The following is a 25331-nucleotide window of genomic DNA, read 5'->3' as shown; positions in this document are numbered from 1 at the left end:
ACAGAGAGGCAGACAGAGCGCTGCAGCTGTCGAGACCGAGAGAGGGGACGACCGGCGGGAGGAGAGAGAGAGAGGGGGGGGGGGGGGCAGACAGCGCCAGATAGAGATACAGGAGAGAGAGAGGAGAGAGAAGGGGGGGAGAGATAGGTGTTTTTCCACGGAGCTGAGATAGAGAGAGAGCCGCGGAGACAGGGAGATGTGACGGTTCCAGGAGCCACCGTGGAATGATCAGAGAAACAAGGTTAGTGGTTCCGGCTTTTTCATCCGGAGGAGGGAGAATAAAACGTGTTGGGGAAAAGGATGAAAGGAGCAGAGGGAGACTTATAATTGTTTTAGTAGTAGTTGCTTTTGCGAAGTGAACACAGAAGGAGAAGATGCCTTAGAAACGGAATGAAAAGGAAAAAGATTATCAAGGATTTCCAATTGGAAGAATCCGGCTTCATATGCAACCGCTGCACGGATGCACACACTCCGAGGAACACACTCGCGCAGAAACACACACCAACACCGAGTGCAGCTTTAGAGCCAGATAATGAGATTGTCTTCTTAAAGGTGTCGGCTTTTGGAGTTTGATTGACAGGCAAGTGAGGGGAGGGGAGGAGGGGGGGCAGACTTCTGAACTGTCTGACATTCATGGCGCTGATCAATAGCCCAGTTGTTTCACTAGGCTGTGTGTGTGTGTGTGTATGTGTGTGTGTGTGTGTGTGTGTGTGTGTGTGTGTGTGTGTGTGGAAGAGAGAGTGAGAGGGATGCAGAGGCTGTGTGGAGAGTATCACTGCATGACTACTTAGTGGATGTGTGCGTGTGTGCGTGCGCGTGTGCATGTGCGTGTGTGTGTGTGCGTGCGTGTGTGTGACACACACACACACACACACATAGTGTGTGTGTATGTGCTGCATGATTGTGTGTTTGCATGGTGCTCCTGATGGTGTGTGTGAGACCAAGAAAAGGAAGAAAAAAGAGCCAAAGGCGCCTGCTGAGAAGCGCTAAGAGGGTCTCAGAACTATTGATTGTATTTGACAGACAGGTGAGAGAGGCAGGTGGGGGGGAGAGAGGCAGGTGGGGGTGAGAGAGACCAAATTAGAGGTGGCATAGTGGGGAAGGAGATTTAAAGAAGCCATAAGAGAGGAGTGCATGTTGGACAGCAGCGGTCAGGAAAGGGGGGGATGGATGTGAGGTCAGAAGAGGAGGACATGAAAGTGATAATGGACTCAATGTGTGTGAGATCCATGCGAGTGCACATTAATGGGACACATGTACAGTGCAGTCGGTTCACCCTGTCACATGCGTCTCCTCTTTCCGCAGGTTTTCTAGGCATCCCTCCTTCTCTGCACCTCCCTCCAAGGTCATTGATGAACAACTAATTCAATGTGGGAGAGCGAAACACGCGGCGTAGAGCGTGGAGAGCCTCAGCGACACACCCTGGAAACCACTCGGGGAAGAAGTGAGTGATGAGAGGAAGAGGAGGGAGAGCACCGAGTGTGTGAAAGACGAGAGAAGAAGACGGGGCTGCATGAGTGAGGGGGGAAGAGAGGGAGCGAGAAGAGGAGGAGGAAGGTGGTGAGGAGAAGAGGGGAAGATCGCCGCCCAATTCCAGGATGCCTTTTGTGTCGATTGACAGCTCCACAGAGAAATGCATCTATGATGGAATCACATCCATAAATAGGATTTAAAGGCGGATCTTTTGCCTGAAGTCTGGATGTTGGAATACCTCAGCCGGGTTCAGCGAGTCATTCGGGATTCTCCAGCTCTTTCTTCACCAACAGAAGCCCTAAGAGGATATTGTGGGATTTCTGCAACCCTCCTTTTTTAAACCTGACACTGACCCACATCCGCCTCCTTTTGATGTGTGTGGAGGCGTGTGTGTGTGAAGGGGAGTAGGACAGGTTCAGCACAATCACACAACTCTACCTACCCCCCCCCCCCCCTCAACACACACTTCAATCCTCCTCCCGCTGGCCTAACACAAGGAGAAACACCTGGGGCGAGATATGTGCTAAACAGAACACACACAAACCTGGATAACATGTGGAGCTGATTCAAATTACCGAGCCGCACAGACGGAAAAGGTAACGTCCATGTTCTCACACACACACACACAGTAAAGGTGAATCAATGTTTGCATGGTTAGCCCTCTTGTGCTGAATCATTGAGCACATCAATGCGGTGAACACCAGCACTCACTGGAGTGGGAACTTGTTACACACACACACACACACACACACACACACCTATAAATAATGAACAGATGAGCATCCATAACAAAAACACAAGAGGCACATGTGCACAAAGGGACACACACACTCAAATCTCCCATGTGGCACACAATTGTATGTTTTTTCCCCTATGCTTCTATTTTAATCCTGACCCCCCCCCCCCCCCTCTTTTTTCCTTTGCTCTACATACTGATAGTCCTGCTCTCTCTGTACGTGTGTGTTTCTGTGTGTGAATGTCAGCCAGCTGTCCTGTATCAGATTACTCGCTAGTTGCGCTTGAGCTTGGCTTTCATCTGTCACCTTTATGTAAGCTCACCTGTGTGTGCATCATGGTGAGAGTGTGTGGATGCAGAGCTGAGAGTGTGTGTTTGTTTTTTATTTACGTAAGCTTGTCTGAGCACACATACACAGATTTGGCACACTGACACAGGAGATCAGGCCAACGGAGAGAAGATATGGGAGGAGAAGAGGGCAACGAGAAATGTATGGAGATGGGAGGAGAGGGGAGGAGGGGTGATTGGCACTGAAGAGAGGTCAGATTATAGGATTGCTCTAAGAGTGATAGACTTCTTCAAAAGACAAGGAAAAAGAGAGAGAATAAAGGAAAAACAGGGGGAATTCAAGTGAAATGATGAAGGGTTTATGTTGGGGAGTCACATCAGAGGATGGTATGATAGAAAATATTGAGACAAAGGAGAATGACTTTGAGAAGACACTAACGACTGAAGGATTCATTGATTAACTGATAAGTGAGATACAATAGTCACTGTCTTGAGTGAAGAGTGAGGAGACAATACAAATAATTAGAAGGCGGCACAATCAGACCAAATGCTAAATTATCTGCATGGAGATAAAAATAGAAAGCTATGTGAGGAAGAAATTATTAGAAATGACGATGGACCTCACTGTGTAGCTTTTATACTGTTGTACCATAATTAGTCTACCATGAGCCCAACAAGTCTGTAAGAGATCACCAACACCTTCAACAACAAGTAATGAGCTTTTTACAGGTATTACAACAAGGGGGATGTGTTGTACCATGGGGCTTCTCCGTGCAGAGACGAGCCAATTACGAGGCTAACTTTAGGGGAAAGTGAAATTCTACCTTGGGGGAACGTTGGTTACCCTGGAAACAAAAGGTATCCGGCACAAAAACAAAACAACCGCATGTGAAACTATTTTTATGAACAATAAGTGTTTTTGAATAAGTGAGACAGGACTCATTAGTTCCTCTGTTGACAGTTTACAGCAGTTTTGACTCCGGCTTTGAACAAGGGCAGCTCTATTTCTGCAAAGACGATAACTGGATCCTTTTCAAAAGTGTAACAAAGAGGCTTTTTGATATCCATTAAGTAAATCATTATAATTCCATAATTGGATTTGCTCTCCAGCTAGTGATAGTGAGGAGAATATAGAGCAGGTAAGTGTCATGCGGTTCAAACGGGGAAACAGAGGCGGAGTGAAACGAACATTATCTAAATGATCTTGTTAATCGTGTGTCTGTCACTCGGAGGCTGCAGTGAGGGAGAGGCAGGAGCAGATGGGATGCTCACTGGGGCCTCGCCAACACGAGCAGACTGGCAAGTGAATGAAGGAGCAGGGAAGGAAAATGGCTGGCAATGGACCACTTATTGAAAGCAAGTAAAAAAAAAAGAAGCAGCTAAATAAATCGACCAGTTGCAAGGCCTCTCCCTGTACTCAATCTCTGCTCTCTGGTCTCTGGTACAGCACGGCACATATGCAGTTCCTAACAAGACAATTCACCAATAACATTCTTAATTTTTTATAAATCGGGTCCCTGAATGCTCAGTCATTTCTGGTCTGAATTTGCAGCCTGAAATGAAAACTGTCAGATCTGATCAGCTGCAGCTAGAAAACTCATTAAGCTAATGCTAGCTCTCAGAGTTGGTTGGAAAAGCGGTCTCCAAAATACTTGTGAATGTTTCCAGACGTTTAGTTTTAAAGAAAGGATACTGCAAAGGCATACTTTAAAAAGGACTGCATACTACATTTCTGGCTAGTTACATTTGTTGTTAGTTGAACTTATTTGTCCCCTTCTGAGCAGGGATGTGGAAATACTATTGGCTTGATTTAGATTAGACCTGTTATAAGGGTGAAGCCTTGGGGAAAGAATAACCCATTAAATGTTGGAACAGATCTGAATATACAGCGTTAATATTCCACTCTGTCTGAGGACCACAGATGGAAATTAGCTATTAGCTATAATCTGGCATATTGCATCTCTTCTCTTTGCTGAGATTAATGTTTTTGTATGCATGGTCCTTCTATAAATAAATACAAAAATACTAAGGCATTGGTGAAGGTTTGTCTCTCTTTGATTTCTCTTCTAGTTTTTAAGCTACAACAGAAAAAGGCATTTAGGATGAGAGCTGTTTTTTGGGATCCATGTTGACAGCTTCAACAACAGAGACCTAGTTAAAGCATCTAAGCTGTGATTGGCTGTTTTCTGTTCAGGGGAGGGGTTCTGACAAACGGTTCATTTAGGAACAAGGAGTGAAAAGGAAGGGGAAAGATTGATATGAATTGATCAAAAACTGGTGACCAACTTCATCCCCACATGTAGTGGATACAGGAGGACAACCACAACAAAAAGAGGCACGACAAGACATCAGAGACGATGATAAATGACATGTAGGGTGTCACACACTTTTCTGATTCTCCCAGCTCTCAATCAAGGCGAAAAGAGAGAGATTGGAAACCCTGAAGCAAGGGAGACATGTTCAGAGTCAGGAAGTTTGGCGTTTGATGGATGAAAGGAGGGACGAGTGAATGACAAATGGCGGAGGGAGAGGAGTGAAAGGCTGAGGAGGGGGGGACGGAGAATCAAAGGATGAGACATCAGGACACTGTCAGCAGCTAAAGGAAGAGGAGAGGAGATGATGGACGGAGGGGTGTGGAGCGATAGCGTGATGAAGACACGGACTGTTTAAGATAGGGAGGAACAGAGGAGAGACTAAGTAATGAAGAATGCAGGAAGAGGAGCGATGACACTTGAGAGGTGGTGGATAAGAGGGGGCGGAGCTAAGGGAATAGAGAGGAAAGGAAAGTAACAAAGCACTGGGTGATTGATCAATGAATGAAATTAGAGGAATGTTAAAAGGATGAGTAATTAAACTGTAGTAAGACGGGTGAGGAGTGTCAAATAAAAGCATGGAAGGAAGACGAGTATGAAAGGAGAGATGAAGGAGAGACTAAGAGGCTCCCCAGTCAGAGGTGGAAGTGACGCGTCGATACGTAACAAAACGCGCAGTGCAGCGGTAAGTTAAGATAGAGGGATGAGTAATTAAACTGTTGACAGTCTGTTTAGGCACAGCAGGCGCCTGATGAGCAGAACAAACTGTAACCACAGCAACCGCTGGAGACTGACAGAGGGGAGTTTTGGGGGGGAGGAGAAATGGGGGGAGAGCCAACTGTGAAAGAGTGTGTGTGTGCGAGGCAAATGGCGAGGGGGAATGGAGAGTGGGAAATGAGGGATGAAAGAGAACATGAATAAGAAACGAGGGGTGAGGAGAGTAGGGGAGAGGGGAGGAGAGGAGGGGAGGGGAGAGGCGAGGAGAGGAGAGGAGGGGAGAAGCGAGGCGAGGAGAGGGGAGGGGAGGGGAGGTGGAGGTGTCTGCAGGTCTTAGGAAATGCATAAAACCGATACTCCCTGGCTGGGAAATTCACAAATCGGGATTAGAAGGATGTCCACATATCTGTGAAAGATTATTCAGTAATACTGATTTAAATCTATAAACCCACATTTCAATATTCGGTTTAGAAATATTGTTCAGATATGCAGACTGGCTTACAGGATCTCACAAAGTACTTTCTTCGCTAATCCTGCTTTGTAAAAGAATACCAAACCTGTGGAGAGGGAAGAGAGGGCCTCCATTTACACACATGCACACAGCTAGGATGCGTTCAGGGCCAATTAGGAAAGTGCATGTTCATATCCAAGCCAGCACTAACACCTGTTCAGCCTTATAAGTCTAAAATGTGAGGAATGGGTTTATTTAATTTAATGGAGGAGCAGATGGGTCGCATTTAGCACACTGACGCTCCAACTACTGAGCAGCTCCATTATTAATGTATCCGTTTATGATTTTGTCATTAGAGGTTATAAAATGTCAGAAAATCGTAAAAAAAAACAATGTCTTAAAATAAAGAAAACATGGCGCATCTCAGGGGTTTTTGCGATTCCTTTAGGCAGTTCTTGGATAAAAAAATTCAACAGTGACTTTTTTGAAACATTTGCAAGGATCCATCCTCTTGCAGTTGGTAGGAGCCCCCCTGCTATGTGTTGGCACCACCTCTCTGACAGCTGTGTACTCAACACATGCAGTAGGTTGTAAGATGCTCAAGTGAATCATGCTGCCGAACACAGCGTGGGTGAACACTGTCAGAAGAAAAGCAGGCTTGTACTTAGTCTACAATGCATACAATGTAGTCAAAGTCTGACAGCCGAGCACAGAGCGTCCCTGTCTCTATCAGCTCTGCTAAGCACCAGAATATGAGACGCAGTGATAAACAAACTCAAGGGGAAACCGGTTTCTCTCGCTGGCTCATTGCAGCACGCTGTTGTTCTGCCTTTATTAGTGTCCCACATCAGGCAAGAGAAATGTCTTTGTGGTGAGTTACAACGCGGTTTGTGATTCATTATGGCTGAGAGTAGCCTCAGTGATCAAACATGTCTGATAATAATTTGCCACAACAAAATAATCCTTGAAGGTTATTTCATTCCCCATGCCACCTCTTATCCCTAGACTTCTGTATTTTCCTATTTCTTTTTTATAGCGTCGGTAGAGATAAGGGAATGAACACAGGAGAAAAAGTAAGAAACACAAGAAGAGTAAAAAGTGAGCCTGCCCTCAGCTTAGGCAATGCTAAGTTGACTATCACAGATACGATTGACAACAAAATACTACGCATTCCAAAAAGCACCATTTTGTATCATGTGTGCACATGATACAAAAGCATTGAGAAATTAATAATCAGCTAAAGAAATCGTAGTTTACCAAAACTACCAATTAGTCTAAAAATAGACTAAAAGTGGGATGCCCTTGGAAAATAGGAGATGCCTTAGTGAAGAAAGAGTTGAGTTTATGTATGTGCATGCTTAGGATTAATCAATACATCTATCAAAGTGATTCATAGGCTGCTCGGCATGTCATCATCCAACTGTGCTGGATGCAGGGCACTGATTGGCTAACTATTCCCTTACAGTAGAAGCCCTGCTGATACATCAAACTGCCACACACACACACACACACACACACACACACACACACACACACACACACACACACACACACACACACACACACACACACACACACACACACACACACACACACACACACACACACACACACACACACACACACACACACACACACACACTTTTTGCCATGCAGTATCCTGTCGTGTAAGCCAATCATGTTCCATATAAACGCAACCACAGGAATTCTGATTGGGCTGGAGATGTGGTGTGTTTATGTGTCTCTTGATCGTCCGGTTTTTGTGTTGAGGGTCGCACAATTTTCTTGATTACCGTCAGCTATGTAAACACACAGGTGCACACAACACACACTGCAAATATGGCTGAAATGCAAGAATGAAGATGGACATGGTGGAAATTGAGAGAGGGAAGAGATGAGGAGGGAAGAGATGAGGTAGCAAGAGGATGGAGGAATGAAACGCATAAGGAGAAAGATAAATTAGGTTTACATAGACAAAATGGTTGGGCCAGAAAGCCCCAGAGAGGATATGAAGGAGGGATGAACAGAGGAGGAGACCAAACTGCAAGCGTGTTGTGTTCAGGGTGAGTGGCAGGTCAGTTATTTTGCTACACTTGTGATAATGTGTGTCGTGCAAAGACAAATCCGTGGGTGTAAGCAGAACTGTATTTTAAGTATGTGTATGAGTGCAAGTTTGTGAGTGAGAATTTATGAGAAGAAAATTAGGATTAGAAACTGAAGTTGGAGAGTTTTCTTGGCTGCTAGCCCAACAGCACAGAAATCCTCAAAAAAAACAGCCTACTGCACTACCACACAGGAACACCACAAAATTCAAGTAGCATTCATTTTCCATTCTATAACACATAGGTTTGAGCAAGCTCTCTGATGGGTCAATAGGCGTGTTTGATTCCACGATCAAACAACGATCAAATAGAACGTGCCTAATCACAAAGTATCCAGTGGCCTACACACGCCACTAGCCTACCGAAACTACTTCCATGAGCCTACATCGTGTGGTTTCCATAGCGACGTTTAGCGACACACAGCCGTTACACTGTTATACATTGTCTCTTGTTGTAAATCGGTAGCTACAAAATGTCAGATTTTAAAGTTAATTTTGATTTGTTGGGGGGCCTCAGTATTGATGAATGGTTGGACATGGACACAGACCACAAAACCAACGAAAGATTTGCAGCTGTTTCAACTGACGAGTTGAGTGCGTTGGAAAAAAGTCGCAACGAAAAGAGTACATTGGCGTCAACTACCTGGGCTGTCAAATGTCTCAAAGCGTTCTTAAAAACCCAGGAGAAAATGGTGGATTTCGGAACAGTGTCCAAACCGGAGCTGAACAGCTTACTGTACTATCGTTACCATGGGAACTACTTTCTAGGAACTACTTTCTGACGGAGATTAACTCAAGCGGAAAGCGTAGGTTTGGGAGCAAATTAGCCCACATTATGAAATTATTTTACGATATTGTTGATTACAATGATAGTTTGTGTAATAGAATCGCAATCATACACTTGAGGCCGTTCTTGAACGTCATTATTGGTACTCCAGTACAGGCGTACGAGGCGTTCAAGAACGGCCTCTCGTGTATGATTGCTTAAATCGGACACAGTTTGATGCAAACACTGGGACACATTCCAAACCATTACAGGTGGGCCTGACATGAAGGGCTCCAAATACATAGCCTTGAAGTGTGTCATTACATGCAGACTTTATTTTAGCATGAGTCCAACATTCTACCGTTTATCTTTTGTTACCAAGCTCCTTAGCTGCTAAATGCTGCACTATGTTCTCAAGCTAGTTGTAAACTGGTTCTGGGAGCTGATTGCTTTTCAGTAGGTAGCGAACTGTGGGGTTTTTTAGCTGATAAAATGAAAAAAGCTGCCTTCTGGTCAAAAACGCTACTAGACGATGAACTGAAACTAAACATTGAGATCTGTAAAGATATAGGAGCTGGAGATTGAGGTAATACTTTCTAGGATAACCTCCACAAGCAACCTTTCACATAAATTGTTGGAAAAATACTGATTACAGACACAAATACAACAGCGCTTGTATGCACATATAGAATGCAAATCACAGATGCCCAGATCATTTATACATTACATGTTAAATGCTTTTATCCAAAGCGACTTACATACTCAATACTGTGGACAATCCCCACAGGAGCAATTTGGGGTGAACTGTCTCAGGGACACAACCACATGCTGACTGCATTATGGGGTTTGAACCTGTGACCCCCTGATCCAAACACCAAGGCTCTATCCACTGCGCCACATGCCTCCCCATTTCTCCCACATTCAGCACAATATGGAATCTGCATCAAAAGATGAGCATGTGGCAAACACAATCAGCTATTCACTTTTTGTCTTTATCAGTCCCCATCTTAAACCAGTTTACTGTGCAATTTAATTAGATGCAACTGTGCTATTGCCATCTGGAGTAAGGGAGCATCAAAACAAAGCAGTATTAAGCCGCCTCTCTGGCAAAGATATGTCAATTATGCAGCAATACAGCAATATTTCCCCCCTGGTATAGCAGTGCTGCAACCTCCTGAGCGTTTTCATTGCTTTATGTCCATGACTGTATCTGTAGGACTCTGAGAGATGTATAGAATGAGACTTCGCTAGAGTTTACAGAGGGACTTTCACAAATTATAATGCTGTGATCCCACGTTGCAGTGTAGTGTGACATTGAAGCATTGCAAGAGAAAAATAAACCTTCTGTGTGAAAGAAAATGCACAAACAACCCCAAGCACGAGGCAGGATACCACTACACACATACCGATCTTCAAGCAAGACTAAATAGTGGATATGAGTTACAAATTGAAGCGAGGGCTTTATAACGGATCATGTAAGGGCTGCTCCCTGGCACGATCCAAGCCAGCGAGGTGCCAAGGAAAATCATTGTCACCTCTGCTGTTTGCCAATTCAATTTACCCCCCAGAAAATGTGATCCCCGAGCTGTGCAGCCGTGCAGGTTTTCAAAGGGGAGGAAACTAAATTACAAAAGCTCTGCAAGGAGTGGGAGATTGGCTGCCACAGATATATCACAACAATGTTAGAGAGGTGCTGAGGAAAGTGTGGTGGTTGAGTCGGTGGATTGCAAAAGTGTAGTTTGTTATGTTAGCAGTTCGATGGGATTTTAAAGTTTCAAGTTTCAAACAAGTTTCATTTAGTTTTATGATGATAACTGCTAATGAATTCCACTCTTATCATCCTTTATCTATTTGGTCACTATTGCTTTGGATATTATTTTCAGGAAAAATTATGTGAGAGTTTGGATTCAACTTATAATTATAGACAGTTATCTTTTACATTAATAAATCAACTCTTTGATCAACAATGTCAGAAAAAGATTGTCCTAATTTCTCAAATTACAAGGTGATGTCTTTAAATGTCAATCCAAAACCCGATGAGGTTCACTTTATTATGCTCAGAAGCAGAGAAAAAGGCATACAACTCCGTTGAGAAAGGCTAAAATAAACATTTTCTTACATGTTTGCATAAAACATTACTTAATTAATGGACTGTCAAAATACTTTGGGATTATTTCTCCGTCTAATCACTGCGGCTCTTCTCAACAGCACTTTAATGCTTCATTGCCCAAGCACTAATGCCCAAAGACTTGGAACAAACGGGAGTAGGGTACCAGGGGGAACACAAAAACCTTTAGGGGGGCAAAGATGTGAGCCGTGACTTTAAGTACAAAAATCCACAAGTTCAAGGCCTACTTAAAGCTGCGCCACTTGAGATGTTCTTGTCCGTCATTGCACAAGTCTTAACGGTTCACCGATTCACAGCCTGTGGTAAATCAGAGCGTTAACGCTGCCTCCAGGTTTTAAGAATATCAGACGCTTCTTGCTGCCTTGCATTTGTACATCAGAGAAGATGACTGGTTTCTAAAACAGGAATACTTCTAACAGAATCAAAAGGTAGCACTGCTTTTCATCTTTTTAACAAAGCTCTTGGAGTTCGTTAAATACTCGATTGCTTATCTGTGCGGAGTAGATACACAGTGTGGGAGCCTTTATAAAAAGCACAACTTTAAATCCTCCACATATATAATTACTATGTTTTCACTTCAAACATAATAACTGCAGAGGTGTTGCCATGTTAGAAGATTATAGATACTTTTTAAGAAGTGCTTACTTAAGATAAGGTGCTGTAGTAGCCAAACACATTCTACAATTTCCCTCAGTTCTGATCAGACGCTCAAAACTCAATTTTCTCAACATCAAACGTCTGACTTTTTTTCAGTCCTCATGCAAGAGCTGTGAAAAGTGCATCAGCGAGACAAAAACAAGTATTTATATAAGCATTTAACGCATAAACTAATGCAGAAGAGTAAAACGTAACAAACAAAAACATTTAAAAAATCTGACTGTGCACCGTTCCAGGAAAAGAAACAATAATACAAATCAGCAAAATAGGACGGCTTCCAACAGGATTAAGTCAGAGAGGGTGGTGCATACAGATGGGTGTACACATGTTGATACTGAGCCACACACACACACGGTCTCTTTCACTATTTCAAAAACAACATAGAAGCTTGGGAAGAATTAGTTGAGAACTGTATTATTTTAGAGCCCTGCTGTGCAAAGACTGCAGTTCTTTTATTTGAAAGAGAATACACTTCAGTTATTTTCTCAGATTTCCCATTTCTCTTCCTTCACCACAACCATTTACCTCAGGGGTTCTGTGAGTCTTTTGCATCAATACTCCCTACCTATACAGCGAAGAAAAAGCAATAACTGTCTTAGAAACAGATTAAAAAACAAATTAAACATCAAGCAATGGGAAAATACACAGACATCTTTTTTTTTGAGACGCGCACACCAACCCACCTACTGTGAAACAAAGACAACGTCTGCAATTTACGGGGAAAAGATGGGATCCAATCCAAGTGTCTCCACCCATGGCTTAAGAACTACCAATGTGATTCTTGTGAGCAGATGTTTGGATATTAAAGCAAGTAAACATGTCCTATATGAAACCCAAAGTACAAATATGAACCAGAAGCCTGAAAACCTGACCTCTTCCCTCCTCCTGATCTTTACCTCCTCCCAGTCTTTTCACCTCCTTCTCTGCAGCCTTCTCCTGCCACCATGATGCTGCAGCCTCACAAACTCACTTTCAACACCGCTCTCCCTTTCCCTAATCAAATCCTCTCTCTCCTCCCTCATCCCTCTCTCTGACAGTGACGGATGGCGGCTTTCACCCGTTTATCGCCTTTACATATTTCTCTGCCCATCCGCTTAACGACGCACATTCATACACACTGACTCTTCATCCCTCTTTCTTCCCATCTTCCTCAAACTCCCACCCCCTCCTTATTCACTCTCTTCCCACCGGGGTTCATTGTGCTCCAATTCTACACTCCATCTTGTGCGCTCCGCTCCCATTTTCCTGTCTTTTTGTCTCTGTATTTCACGCGGTATTTCTTTTTTTTGGTCCGTTTCCATATCCAATGTTGTACTCCTCTCCACCGCGCTTTCTATACACTCGGGGAGTCTAAAGAGGACCGAATACGACAGAGGAATGACAGTGGAGTGATAGTATCAAAAGGATGAGTGGGCCTACAGTACACACGACTGCCGCACCAAGAGGCTATGTGGGCGTCCTTTTGTTCCATGCCTGGAGAGGCAGAGAGAGAGTGTGCATGTGTCGGCCTCCCTGTAATTATGATTGTGTGGGAAGACTGTTTTGGTATGCTGCCGGTTGTTTCTCTATGCACCTACTATCAAGGGTCTGGATTATGAGTAAAAGTGCATGCTAGGAAGCTTTACTTTGATTGAAGGACCTCTGTGTGTCTGAGTCCATATATTTGACTTTCAGATTAAATGATGCTCTCGTAAACCAATTGTATCGATATTCAGATCACATTTTTTTTAACTCTTACCTTAATTTAGCCACACCTAGTAATCAAACATTAGATTAGCAGGCAGAGGCTTTGACTGGAGCCTCTCTGTGGATGTATTCTCACTCCAATCAGATCTGTGGATTACTCTGCTTGTGATAAGTGGCTTTTGAGAGCTAATACAAATCCCCTTGTTTATAAACACTGCGACATCCCCTAAGTCGATTTAAGTCGATTACAGGCTAATGGCATTCGCACACATTCGAGAGGGATTCACAAACATATATGCAGACTTGGAAAATATACATACACATTCATCAGTATTCATCAACATCATCGAGGCTGGCATTTAACAGGGCCTTACATTTATAATAGTCCAAAGTGAATTAAAGACTGTGACCAAAGAGGGAATTAAGCCCTAAAGTGCAATAGGTCTTCTGTGTGAGATAACAAGCAGACACATTAGAACCTTCTAGTCATGCCTGGAACACCTCCTAATTGCCTGGGTTTTGTTTAAGTTCAAAAGCAACACCGTTAATGGAAGTTCATCTTTCCAAAGTGTCATATTTGACCGGGTTTGTCCTCGCATAAAGGAAAGAGTCACCCTCCTGGGGATGCGGTGGGCGTTTAGAAAGAAACTTCTGGAAGTTAAGTTAAGGTTATGTTCCTTCGAGTCGTGCTCCAACACCGAGCAGTTCCTTCCACGGACGCTTTTAGCTCGTGTTCTCACTCTCTTTCCACCCGCCTGTGTGTTGCTCTCTGGAGGTTTGAAGGTTCATGCAGGGTAGCGCAGCGATCAAGATTTCTCAAAAATAGAGGAAGCAAAAGAACAAACAGTAGCGAAAAAAGCGAAGCGTCTGCAGACCCTTAAACGGCACATACTTTTTAAAAACACATCCACCTAGCCAAATGCACATTTCTTTTAATGGGATTTTCACACACGTCCGCGCACAGGGTGTTCTTGTACGTTTCTTTTAAATTTCATCTTCTCCGTCTGATGTCTTTTCATTTCGTGATTTAATCCTCTCCTCCTCTGTCATCCATCTTTTATTGACTGACTCTTTCCCTCCCCATAAGTATCCAGCAGGCATGATATCAAAGAGGTGTTGGCCTTTTTGCTGTGTGTGTGTGTGTGTGTGTGTGTGTGTGTGTGTGTGTGTGTGTGTGTGTGTGTGTGTGTGTGTGTGTGTGTGTGTGTGTGTGTGTGTGTGTGTGTGTGTATCCCTTCTTATTGCAAATTCAGCTGCAAACTCTCAAGAGCAAGGGAAGGGTCCCCAAGTGCAGGGAAATGTCACATTAAATCACACACAGTAACACACACACGGTTTAGACCAGCATGGTGAGGCTAACCGTATGCATTGTGGCGAGTTGATAAAAGTTGATGGTAGACCCACACACACTGTACCTGTTTTCTGCATCGGTGCAATGTGTAAGATAAGACTTTATTGATCCCAGAGGGGAAATTCTAATGCCTCAGCAGCTCAAGTAAAAAGACCAAAGAGGAAGGTGAAGATAAGGAAAACTGATATCAAAAGCTACATTCAGCACACGCAGTTTCAATGCCGGAGAAAAGTAGAAGCAGCAATATGGATCATTATAAGTTATCTGATATGTCAAATATCTCGTATGAACTACAGCCCAATGATGAACTGACTCATCTTATGGCTATTATTTTCTCATTTATTCTTTTTTATGTCATGATAAACTGAATATTTGAAAAGGATAAAACAAGCTAGAGACATCATATTGGATTCATATTGGATTCTGGGAATTGGTGATTGGAAATGTAACATTTTCAGGCTTTTTTTCTTCTTACATATTATAGGATAACGAAAGAACAAAAACTAACCATATTACGGTTAGTCTATACCAGGAAAGATCTTCAACTCTATAAAAGGTACACTGAGTGGGGATGCATGCAATACATTAAAAGTTAGAAGTAGAAATGTTTTTATTGAAAAAAATAAACAGTTGATGGCACCTACTGCTGCATATTTGTGTCAACTCCTCCTGAATATATTTGCATAAAAGAGCAGCTATTTTCCACAATATTGAAAATTCAATTTAAACTACATTCTGTGGAAACGACTTAAATCTTTACATGTTGTGTCCAAACTAGTTAATGTTCAGACACCAGGCCTCAGTATACAAAGTAATGCTCTTAAGAAACAGCCTACATACCTTTGCAAATAAATGACTTGAAGGATTACCACCTTTAGATGTGAGAGACGAGTAACACGATAGATAAAGAAGCAAGGATGAGAGCGGGGGAATGAGCAGGAGGGGTGTAAATGGATGGGACAGGGAGCTATCCATCACTCTGGGGCAGATCGATCACTACACGACAGATCGGTTACACCCAACCTGTGCATGTGTGAGTCAGAGAGCTTCAATACTGTACTGCTCTAGGTGCAAATGAGATCTGCTCACTAATAGAGGGTGGAGAAGAAGGCTAAATCGTGTGTGGATCTAAGAGTTTGTAGGAGCAGGAGAGGGAAGGAGACTTGGAGGGCAGCAAGTGATAGAGAGACGGGTAGGGGAGGTGCAGGAGGGGAAACATCAGGGAGAATGTGGTGTGGTAGAGCTGTGACTGATAACATTGTCGTACTCAGGTTGCCTCAAGGGCAGACAAGACAGAGAGAAAGGAGGGAAATGTACAGAGGAGCCAGAGGGGTAGAGAAGAAGGTGAGCAAGGATGGAGACGCAGGAGAGAAACACACAAGGTGGGGCACGGCAGTGAGAGATAAATGGGAGGGGATGGATGGCAGAGAGACAAAGAACTATCCGTGGTAATAGAGTCAGAGGAAGAAGAGGAGAGGTAGGTAAGGAAGAGGGTTACTGTGTGTGACAGGGAAAAGATGGGAGGGCTTTCACAAGGGCAAGGCCGAGGCAGGAACTAAAGACAATGCAGGTAGAGAAACAGATAGAAGAACATGAGAGGGAAGTCATAATGAGAGTGAGAGAGAGAAAGAGAAGGAGCAGGGCTGAAATAGAGTAAAGGAACACAAAAAAGGAGGGAAGAAGGAAAGATAAAGGTCAAATGACAGAGTGGAGACACACAGGTGGCGCAACAGGAGAGTGCGTGAGTGTATTGACATTCAGCGAGCTGCGTGTTAAAGTAAGCTGTCTGAGGAGCAGACATTAGCAGAGCGCGGGGGGGCTGGTCCAGCTCAGTGTACGGCAGCCACCGACGTTATGGCAGACGCGTTTTCACCCACAGTTCACTTTTTCTCGGGCATTTTTACTTTTTAGTATTCAAGACTCAACGGGAGCTCGGGTGGGTTCTCACAGCAGACATTCGTGACTCTGTGTCCCCCCCCCCTCCCGCCCCGCAAACCTCAAACGCACTAATGCTGCAAGCAAGTTTGTGAAACTGATGACAATGGGCATGAGGAGATTTCTATCTGGTACCATTTCTAAGTTGAGCTTTAGGTTTGGAAAGGGTACCAAGTTCCTGGTAGTCATTAGAGCTCCCTACAGCAACCAAGCTCTACTCTAGTATTAAGAGCTAAGTAGCAAAAATAGACAACAAAAGCAGTGTTTTCCAACACAGCAGTCCTTGTAGGCTATTAAAGGTCTGTGAATGGACACAGGCTTGCCTTTCTTCCAAATCCAATAGCATTTTTCTCCTTAACAACAGTAAGAGCTCATCAGTGTAATGTTCTGCCCAAAGACCCTATTTCAAAAGGAAATGCATGACATTAAGGAAGCAATGATACCATTCATTGGAGCCTAAAGTTATCCATAAGTAATGTATTTCCGTCAAATAAGACAGATACTTCTTATCTCTTTCATTTCTTTGCTTTTACAAAGAAAGCGTTTAGGTAAAATTTATCATTTCAGGCAATAGTTTTCTTTATCTTCACGAATGGAACACTCTAGTCTGTGTAATAGAGCCGCCATTCTGAAAGCAAACCATATATTCGGGAAGAGGGTGCAAACTTCTGCTTTCGCATCGATGCTTCTTCAATATCCGAGGTAAATTGTAAACCCCGCTTCTAGTTTCACACAAAAAGAGCAAAGCTAGCACATAATGGAATAAATATTGAGCCGGCAATTTGCGTCAACCTGTAAAGTCAGCATGATATACGGCCGTGTCTTGGCGTTACTCAAAGTATTAGGTTGCATACAATATATATCACAGTACAACCGCCCGCCTCAGGACTCGGCTGCACGAGTTCCCAGATCGGTCGGCATTAAAATGCAGCCGCCTTTCTGCACCGATGCTCATGTCTGCGTCTGACTCACCATCTCATTCTCCTTCTCCTCTCCCCAGTCACCGAGGCAGTGACTGTTATCAACACTCCCTGTCACTCTCTGTATCTAGATGACAGTTGCTATGACAACTATTATGCATGCCAATCAGTGGCGGTGACTCATCTCTACACCTTATCACATAGCTGTATTAACTGTTGTGCAGCACAAAGAATGTGTTACTGGGTAACTTCTGAGATTATAATGGAGGTGTTGTAGGTCTTGTACTTCACTCAGACTTGAGATGAACACTGAAAAGGCTGCTGACCCAGTTCAATTCTCTGACCCGCAGTGTTAAGGTGTCCGATGATATAACAAGTCAAATCCTCTCTTCCAGGTTTCTAGGTAACTGTTACTATGGGGACTGTCTGTGTTCAGTCATTTGGGATGTTGTTGCTAGGCGATAAGCTGTAGTGGTGAGGAGGTGCAAGTGTATATGTAAGAGACACAGCAAGAAAGCATGTATTGCATGGGCGTCCACCATTCCTCAATATGGATTTTATTGTATGCTATGAAGTGAGCACTAGGGCAGAGTGGTGCTCATTTTAGAGGAGGCATAGCCCACACACTGTGAGTAGATCAAGGTCCTGTTCCAGCTCTGTCTAGTCAGAGTAGGTGGAAGACAGGGACGCAGAATAAAAACACAATTCAGACGTCTCTTATGAAACAACTCTTTCTCAAACCTATTCTGCCTTTTTTTCTTCCTGCAGGTCTGTGGATCGCCAGGCGTTCTACCATGCCTGTCCCCCCACCCCTCAATCCCTGCAGACAAAAACACCTGCCCCACACACACCCCCATCCCGAACAAAGGGCAGAACACTCCCCTTCCCTCTTCCCTCCATCCATCCCCTCTCTTTCTTTTCTCCCCGCTCTCCTCGTCTCATCTTTGCCCTCCTCATCCCAGCTCGTCCACTGCGCGTGCCCCAGGGCTCCGAAAAGAACACTTCCCGAATCGGCCACTTTCCCGGCGTTCCACTGGCTGTCTCTGGTCACATGTTGCCTGCTGCCTTCGCTGATTGGAGCAGGGGAGACGTGGGGCATGGTCTCGACCTGTCCCTTCCACTGCGTGTGCCGAAACCTTTCCGAGTCGCTCAGCACGCTCTGCGCCGACAAGGGCCTCCTTTTTGTCCCCGTGAACGTTGACCGGCGCACTGTGGAGCTGCGACTAGCCGACAACTACATCACGGAAGTGGGCGGGATTGACTTTGCCAACATGAGCGGATTGGTGGATTTGACTCTGTCGAGGAATACCATCAACCTGATCCGACCCATGACCTTTGGTGACCTCGAGAGTCTGCGCTCACTGCATCTGGACGGTGAGCTGAAACAGTCAAACTATCCGAAGAAAAATACAATCCTGCTGATTAAAACTATTTGGATTTGGTCAAATAATTACATCATTGTGTGTCTAGGTAATCGCTTGATAGCAGTGGGACCCAGGGACCTTGCAGGGTTGGTCAATCTGCAGCACCTGATCATCAATAACAACCAACTGATCAAAGTCTCCGTCCAGGCCTTCGACGACTTCCTGCTCACACTGGAAGACCTCGACATGTCCTACAACAACCTCAGGAGGTAAGCTTTGCCTTTGTTGTGATCACCCACACGCATCAAATGTACCCTGCTGTGCTTTGTTAAGTAGAAACTGAATGTAATGCTCTGCTCAAGCGGTCTCAAGCGAATACTGAAGAAGCACAGCTCAGCTCCCAAAATGTCAAGGCACAGTGGAAACACCTATGATCAGTCAGCAAACATAATGAAGAGGAACCGGCTCAAACTGCTGAGGCCGGGAGGAGAGGACTAAAAGCTCAGGAAAGTCAAAGTGAATCAATTTTGATGAGGTCCTAATTTTCTTTGACTTTGATTTTGTTAGGATTTCACGAGTGGACGTCTGAGCTGTGAGTGTGGATTGCTACAGCTTTTCTAATTGGTTTGTCATTTACCGCACTGGGTAGCACTCTAGTCATCTCTTTCTACAGTAGGACAATGGAGATGACATCTCTATGCATTCCTCTGGACTAAATTATAAGTCAGAACAAAGAACATATTCTCCATCACCCTTCTATTCTCCTCTTTACACTGTCCCACTGAGTTGATGGATTCTGCAGCTTTTAGCTGTCAGTTCTGATTAAGACGTTTCATTCGTCTGCTCTACACAAGCTCTCTGGACGCTCTCCAACATCCACCATGCTATAAGTTTAGAGCTTTAATGACCAATACATTAACAGCTGCTGTTTGCGGAGTATTCTTTACAGAGAGATGTGAGCCTGCGTCACTGATTCTTTCTTTATTTGAAGGCCTCAAAGGGCGTTTATTAGAGATGTATAGGGGTGAAAGGGGAAGACATTGGCTGAATGTGCGGCCAGCTTCTATCCAAACAACAATTATTTTCTAATGAAGGTTACAAATGCTCAAAGCTGGTGACACATCACGAAATATGAAAACAGAGGAAGAGATTATCCTATCTATTTATCTATCTATCTATCTATCTATCTATCTATCTATCTGGAGGAAAATGTTAGACATTTGATGTCTCCGGAGTCTTTGAATGACATAAATACTGTTTATAGCAGAGTTTTAAAACAAGTTTGCTGAAATGATTATTTTTTGTCATCCGCTCTACCTTCAACTGACTTCTGGCATGTTTGTAAGATGACTTCAAAAAGGAAATCAAAGTGTGTGTGTAGGTTATAATTTAGCCCATATCAAAGAGACATCCTTGTGCAACACCATCATGCTTTATTTGTCTGTCTTTCTATGCCACAAACATGATTAAATAATCAAGTCTTGCCTATTGTCCAGAGACATTATGCTTTATAGACAAAGAAAGCAACCATCTGCTGTTTGTTATAGCAGTCACTCATTTAGCATTTTTCCTTTCCCTTTGAAATAATTGAACTAATTAATTCAATTCATTTTATTACACAAAACAATGCATTATCCCCAAATTGGCTTTGAAATCAAATCGGTAATGTGGCACTTTGTGTAGTGGCAGGTTCTCTTTGTTCTGGGTACTACGAGCGCTACAGTGTTTATCAGAGAGCAAATGTTTCCTCTGCAACACAAATAGTGTGCTTAAGTAGAAAAACACACTATAATGAAGTCAACAATAACAAGATGAAACCAACAGTGTAGACATGAACCCAAAAATGGGACTGTTTCTTCCAGCTTCCTTTACATTTTGCCTGTTGTCAGTCAGTTTTGATTTAAACAGTTCTTGAGTGAATGCCTCCACAAAAGGAATACTAAATGACTGCCGCATTAGGTCACAGATGGGACTGGTGTAGTCCCGCAAAACAGAAAGAATGAGAAGGAAAAAGAGCATCTGTTGTTGTAGTCTGTCATTGTTGTCACCAGTAATTAGTCTTCGCTTATTCCCATTTTCCACAGACTAACGTAGAAGCGTGCTCAGAAAATAGAGTGTAAATGTTGACTGATATATAGCTTACTGATCAGGTTGGTTCCCTATAGTTATTTATCTACAAGGGACACTAACCATCAAAGTGGTTAATCTTCACAGCTGCCATTCCCTTTAAAGGATATGCTCTTATATCAGCTCTGAAACAAATAAAAGACCGACTTTGGCCCAATGTCTAATAATTCAATGAAACTCACTTTAATCTCTGAATATTCCTCTTTCTCCGTGCTACAGGGTGCCGTGGGAGTCCATTCAGAACATGGCCAGTCTGCACACTCTCAATCTGGACCATAACCTGATAGACTTCATAGCGGAGGGAGTCTTTGGAGAGCTGTACAAGCTTGCAAGGCTGGATATGACCTCCAACAGGCTCCGCACTCTGCCTCCAGATCCCCTATTCGCAAGGTAGCTCTTAAGCTTTTCTTTTATGTTTCTCTAGAACGTGACTTCTGGGAATATTCTGCAAAAAACGACACTCAAGAGCTACCGATTCCCACTTACTGAAAGACAGGGAAGACAGGTTGCGTACAGACATCCTGTAAACAAATGAAACTGAACCCTGTCAACTAATGTATTTCTTTATTTTACATAATTGAGGCAGTGGCTTGGTCCACCCTATGCATGGCAAATATAGTCACAAGGGCAAGTGGCTGCAGGGTGAATAAATAAGGCCCTTACAGGTCTCTAGTGCCCACTTAGTGGCAAGTCATACATTTCAAACTTTGGAAATGGATTGTCTGAAGGTAATGAGGTAAAAAAAGAAAAGAAACCCACACTCATTGTAGAGGTGCCAGCTATCCTCCAGCTAACTCAGGAATACATATCTCACAGAGTCCAGCTGTGACAGGAAGTCGTGAACTTTTTCTCAGCTAAACTGAGATTTAAAGCAATCTGTAAGGGGCTGTTTAGTCTTATGTTGCATCTTCAAGACAAGGACCGTCGATGCATGATAAAACATGAACAAAACTGTAATCTGCGATAAAGATGTATTAAAATCAGGCCTGTTTTAACAAAACAAAAATATAGTGATCACAGCAATTAAAATACCTTTGTCAAATCTGGGTCCAATTTAAATTCGACTGATTGCTTCGTTATAAAGCTTAAAGCGTACATCTGTCGTTCCTCAGTTTAGATCCCTAGTGTAAAAATCCATCTTCCACAAACTTGCTCAAGAAGAAAGTTTACCAGAGAACTGTTTTCATCCTTGATATTTGCAAATTATAGCATTTTTAATTTGCGCAGGCCAGCTGCAAGAAGCTTATAACAGCACTAATGCCAAGTATTGCTCCTGGGTAGGTTTGAACCGCATGCTGTGGACTATTTTCAAAATCATTTCAAATCCTTTTTCTCTTATCTGAGCAGCAAGCTCACATCAACTAACTGATGCAAATACCTCCCTTTATGGTACAATTATGATTTGTCCCTTTAAAATGCTCCTTTTGAATTATTTACCATTAAATAGCAAGAGGGAACAATTGTAAACTATAAAACTGCTATTTTGATAATCATGCTCATAAGGTAAGACATGTCCGTACACTATTAACTGGATTGATTTCCATCTACCAATCAAGAATAAAGCATTAAAATGACTTTTTCTCAATTAAGGCTTACAAACGTGTTGAAGTAACCTGATTTCCCTTTCTGCTATCATCTTCAGGTCCCAGACAGGTGCAATAAGTCCCACCCCGTATAATGCTATCACTAGCTTAAATTTTGGTGGGAACCCGCTGCACTGCAATTGCGAGCTGCTATGGTTACGGAGGCTAATCCGCGGAGACGACATGGAAACGTGTGCCACACCTCCTCACCTGGCTGGAAGGTAATCATTTTTTTGTCCCTTTCAAGTTAAGGACAAAATGTTTATCCTGATCCTTTAAATAATTGAAACATTCTCCGAAGTCAAGGGAGGGGGGGGGGGGGAGAATAGTGGGTGATGTTTAACTGGGTATAATCCGTCATTTATCCCAACCTTGTCTCAAGACCTATCCTACCAGTACCGTTTTAGCTGAAATCTAATCAAAAGGCATAACATATATTGAAACCTTACTTGGAGCAAACACTCACAGGAAAGGTGCAGTAGGCCTTAGGGACTTGGTTTTGAAGAGGTGATGTGTAGTGTTGTTGTCGTTATACCGCAAACTTTCCCCTCCCTGCAAGACTCTAACCCTGTAGCCAACAGTATGGAGTGAAAACAAAGGATTGAGGAGGAAAACGAGCATCTGTTGTCATCTTTCACGGCTGTCAGCATTCATTACTCTTTGCTTAGTCCCGGGTTTTCAGCAGGGGTAGCATGGGAAATTGTACAGACTGGTGTGCATTACTGAACTTAACCCTTTAAATTGATAGACAAGAGCACATAGATCTTTAGGTTAATGTACCACATTAATCGGCCAAATCCACCTCACAGGGATAAAAGAAGACAAATTATTGTACTTAGCCAAAAAGGTGATTCTGCTCTCCTTGACTTTCTCTTTTATTGGCTCCATCCTTCTTTGTCTCAGATATTTCTGGTCGATTCCTGAGGGAGGAGTTTACCTGTGAACCACGCTGATCACTCGTCACACTCACAAGCTGTGGGTGCTGGAGGGCCAGAGAGCCACGCTCAAATGCCGTGCCATTGGTGACCCAGAGCCAGTAATCCACTGGGTTTCCCCCGACGACCGCATCGTTGCCAATTCATCCCGGACCAGCTCCTTCAGCAATGGACCTTGGATATCTTAGTAACAGTGGCCCGCGATGATGGGGCGTACACGTGTATTGCAATAAACGCAGCGGGTGAGGCAACTGCCACTGTGGACCTGAAATAATCCCCCTGCCTCACCGCGGCGGAGCAGGTGGAAAACGCAGGGAATAATAACGTGAACAACCAAAAACACCGGGAATGTGACCAATGGGATTTTACGGACCGATCCGGGCTCTTCTGATATCAGCACGGGTATAAACGGAGGGATTAACAATGGAGCAGGACGAGGAGGGGAGGCAGAGGACGGAAAGAAAGGTGGAAGTGAGGACGATGAGGGCGAAAGTAGCAAGGCCTCTGAAGGGGAGACGGCCAATGGAGGGAGCATGGAGGACGAGGAGGACGAGGAAGAAAGGAGGGTTGGAGTACAAGGAGTTACATCAACCTCAGCTCAGGTCCGATGGGATTTGGGAAGTTTGTCTGCAGTTTACGCAGTCTGGATGTATCAGATACAGTACAACTACGCACCGCCGACGAGACCCTCATCTACAGGTCAGTTTGACTTTTGCTTTACTCACTTGCAAACAATAAGAGCCAACGTGATGAATAGTACCTTTTACAGGACATTTTCTGACTGTCTTCCCCCAAAAGGTGGATTTCCTGTCTTCATTCAAAAACGCCTTAAATATTCATCCATTACAGCACAAACACTTCAGTAGTGCACCTTGTACATGACGAATCCCCAAGGGATGGATGAATGGGTAGACAGATGAAGGCATAGTGGGGAGAATTAAGTTAATAATTTAGCTCCATCATGGTATGAAGCTGATTCCCAACAGGTGGGCAGTAAGTGAACATGGGAGATAAGTGGATGGTCGTTCAAATAAAAAAATTGGATATTAGATTTAAGGGAGTTTCCTTGGAACATGAAAAACACTACAGGTAGAGGCAAGGAAATAGTGTCGGACCCTCTGAAAGCCAGGTCTGTCTACAGCTACATTAATGGACATGCCTGATAAAGTAAAAAGGATCTTTATGGGATATATCATTTTTTATTTGAAGCTACATTTAAAACACTCAAGTTAGCCATGTCCATTTTGCATTTAAAATGAAATCCCTTCACTCTCCGTGTTTACTCACCGTGCTCTCAGAGGGAGAAACATAATCAAACATTTATGAAGACCAGATTTGAGGTTAAGGGCTGCAATGTTGTTGTTACTATCACAAATTATTTAGGAGTCAACTGGCACACCTTGGCTTGTAAGATTGGGTTACAGACTGAAAACGAATTAGTAAAAACTTGCCAATGTTTGCCTCACTTTTTCCACACATTGCTGTGAACAAATGTGTGAAACAGTAGCTTTCCTGTTAATTAGAAAGTACTGTGGACATGTGTAATCCAAAAAGACTATGGCGAGAAAAAAAGAAGCAAGGAGTCCCTGAAAGAAAAAGAAGAATAAACACATTTTTAAACCCTCTTTGCCAACACCATTAAAACTGTGTAAAAGTAAACAATAATTAGAGATGAATATGCAGAGTTAAAAGTCTGATTGAGTTAAGGAAATGGGTTGTCTTTTATAGTGAGATTTCTCTTTTTTGAGCAAAAATATGGCTTTTACAGGTCCGTTCCAAAAATACTCTTATCATTGCTTGG

General features: G+C 43.4%; 2 protein-coding genes across 2 annotated transcripts in view; one reads left to right on the top strand and one right to left on the bottom strand.

Moving 5' to 3' along the window:
* pcxb (pyruvate carboxylase b) overlaps nucleotides 1-25331 on the bottom strand; it is a 298980-nt gene that overhangs the window by 83046 nt on the left and 190603 nt on the right.
* Nucleotides 81-25331, top strand: part of LOC307031224 (leucine-rich repeat and fibronectin type-III domain-containing protein 4) — a 38383-nt gene continuing 13132 nt past the window's right edge. The window contains 14 exon segments of the mRNA XM_079668135.1: nucleotides 81-241; nucleotides 1306-2069; nucleotides 18290-18895; nucleotides 18992-19154; nucleotides 21232-21402; nucleotides 22655-22816; nucleotides 23499-23520; nucleotides 23522-23540; nucleotides 23543-23701; nucleotides 23704-23799; nucleotides 23802-23836; nucleotides 23838-23861; nucleotides 23863-24201; nucleotides 24204-24229. Of these exon segments, the coding sequence (XP_079524261.1) occupies nucleotides 18316-18895; nucleotides 18992-19154; nucleotides 21232-21402; nucleotides 22655-22816; nucleotides 23499-23520; nucleotides 23522-23540; nucleotides 23543-23701; nucleotides 23704-23799; nucleotides 23802-23836; nucleotides 23838-23861; nucleotides 23863-24201; nucleotides 24204-24229 (1796 nt within the window). The 5' untranslated portion in view covers nucleotides 81-241; nucleotides 1306-2069; nucleotides 18290-18315.

The sequence above is a fragment of the Notothenia rossii genome (assembly GCF_949606895.1).
Source record: "Notothenia rossii genome assembly, chromosome: 3".
NCBI classification, from domain to species: Eukaryota; Metazoa; Chordata; class Actinopteri; order Perciformes; family Nototheniidae; genus Notothenia; species Notothenia rossii.
Note: the sequence above shows the minus strand (reverse complement) of the source record. Positions and strands in the feature narration are given on the sequence as shown.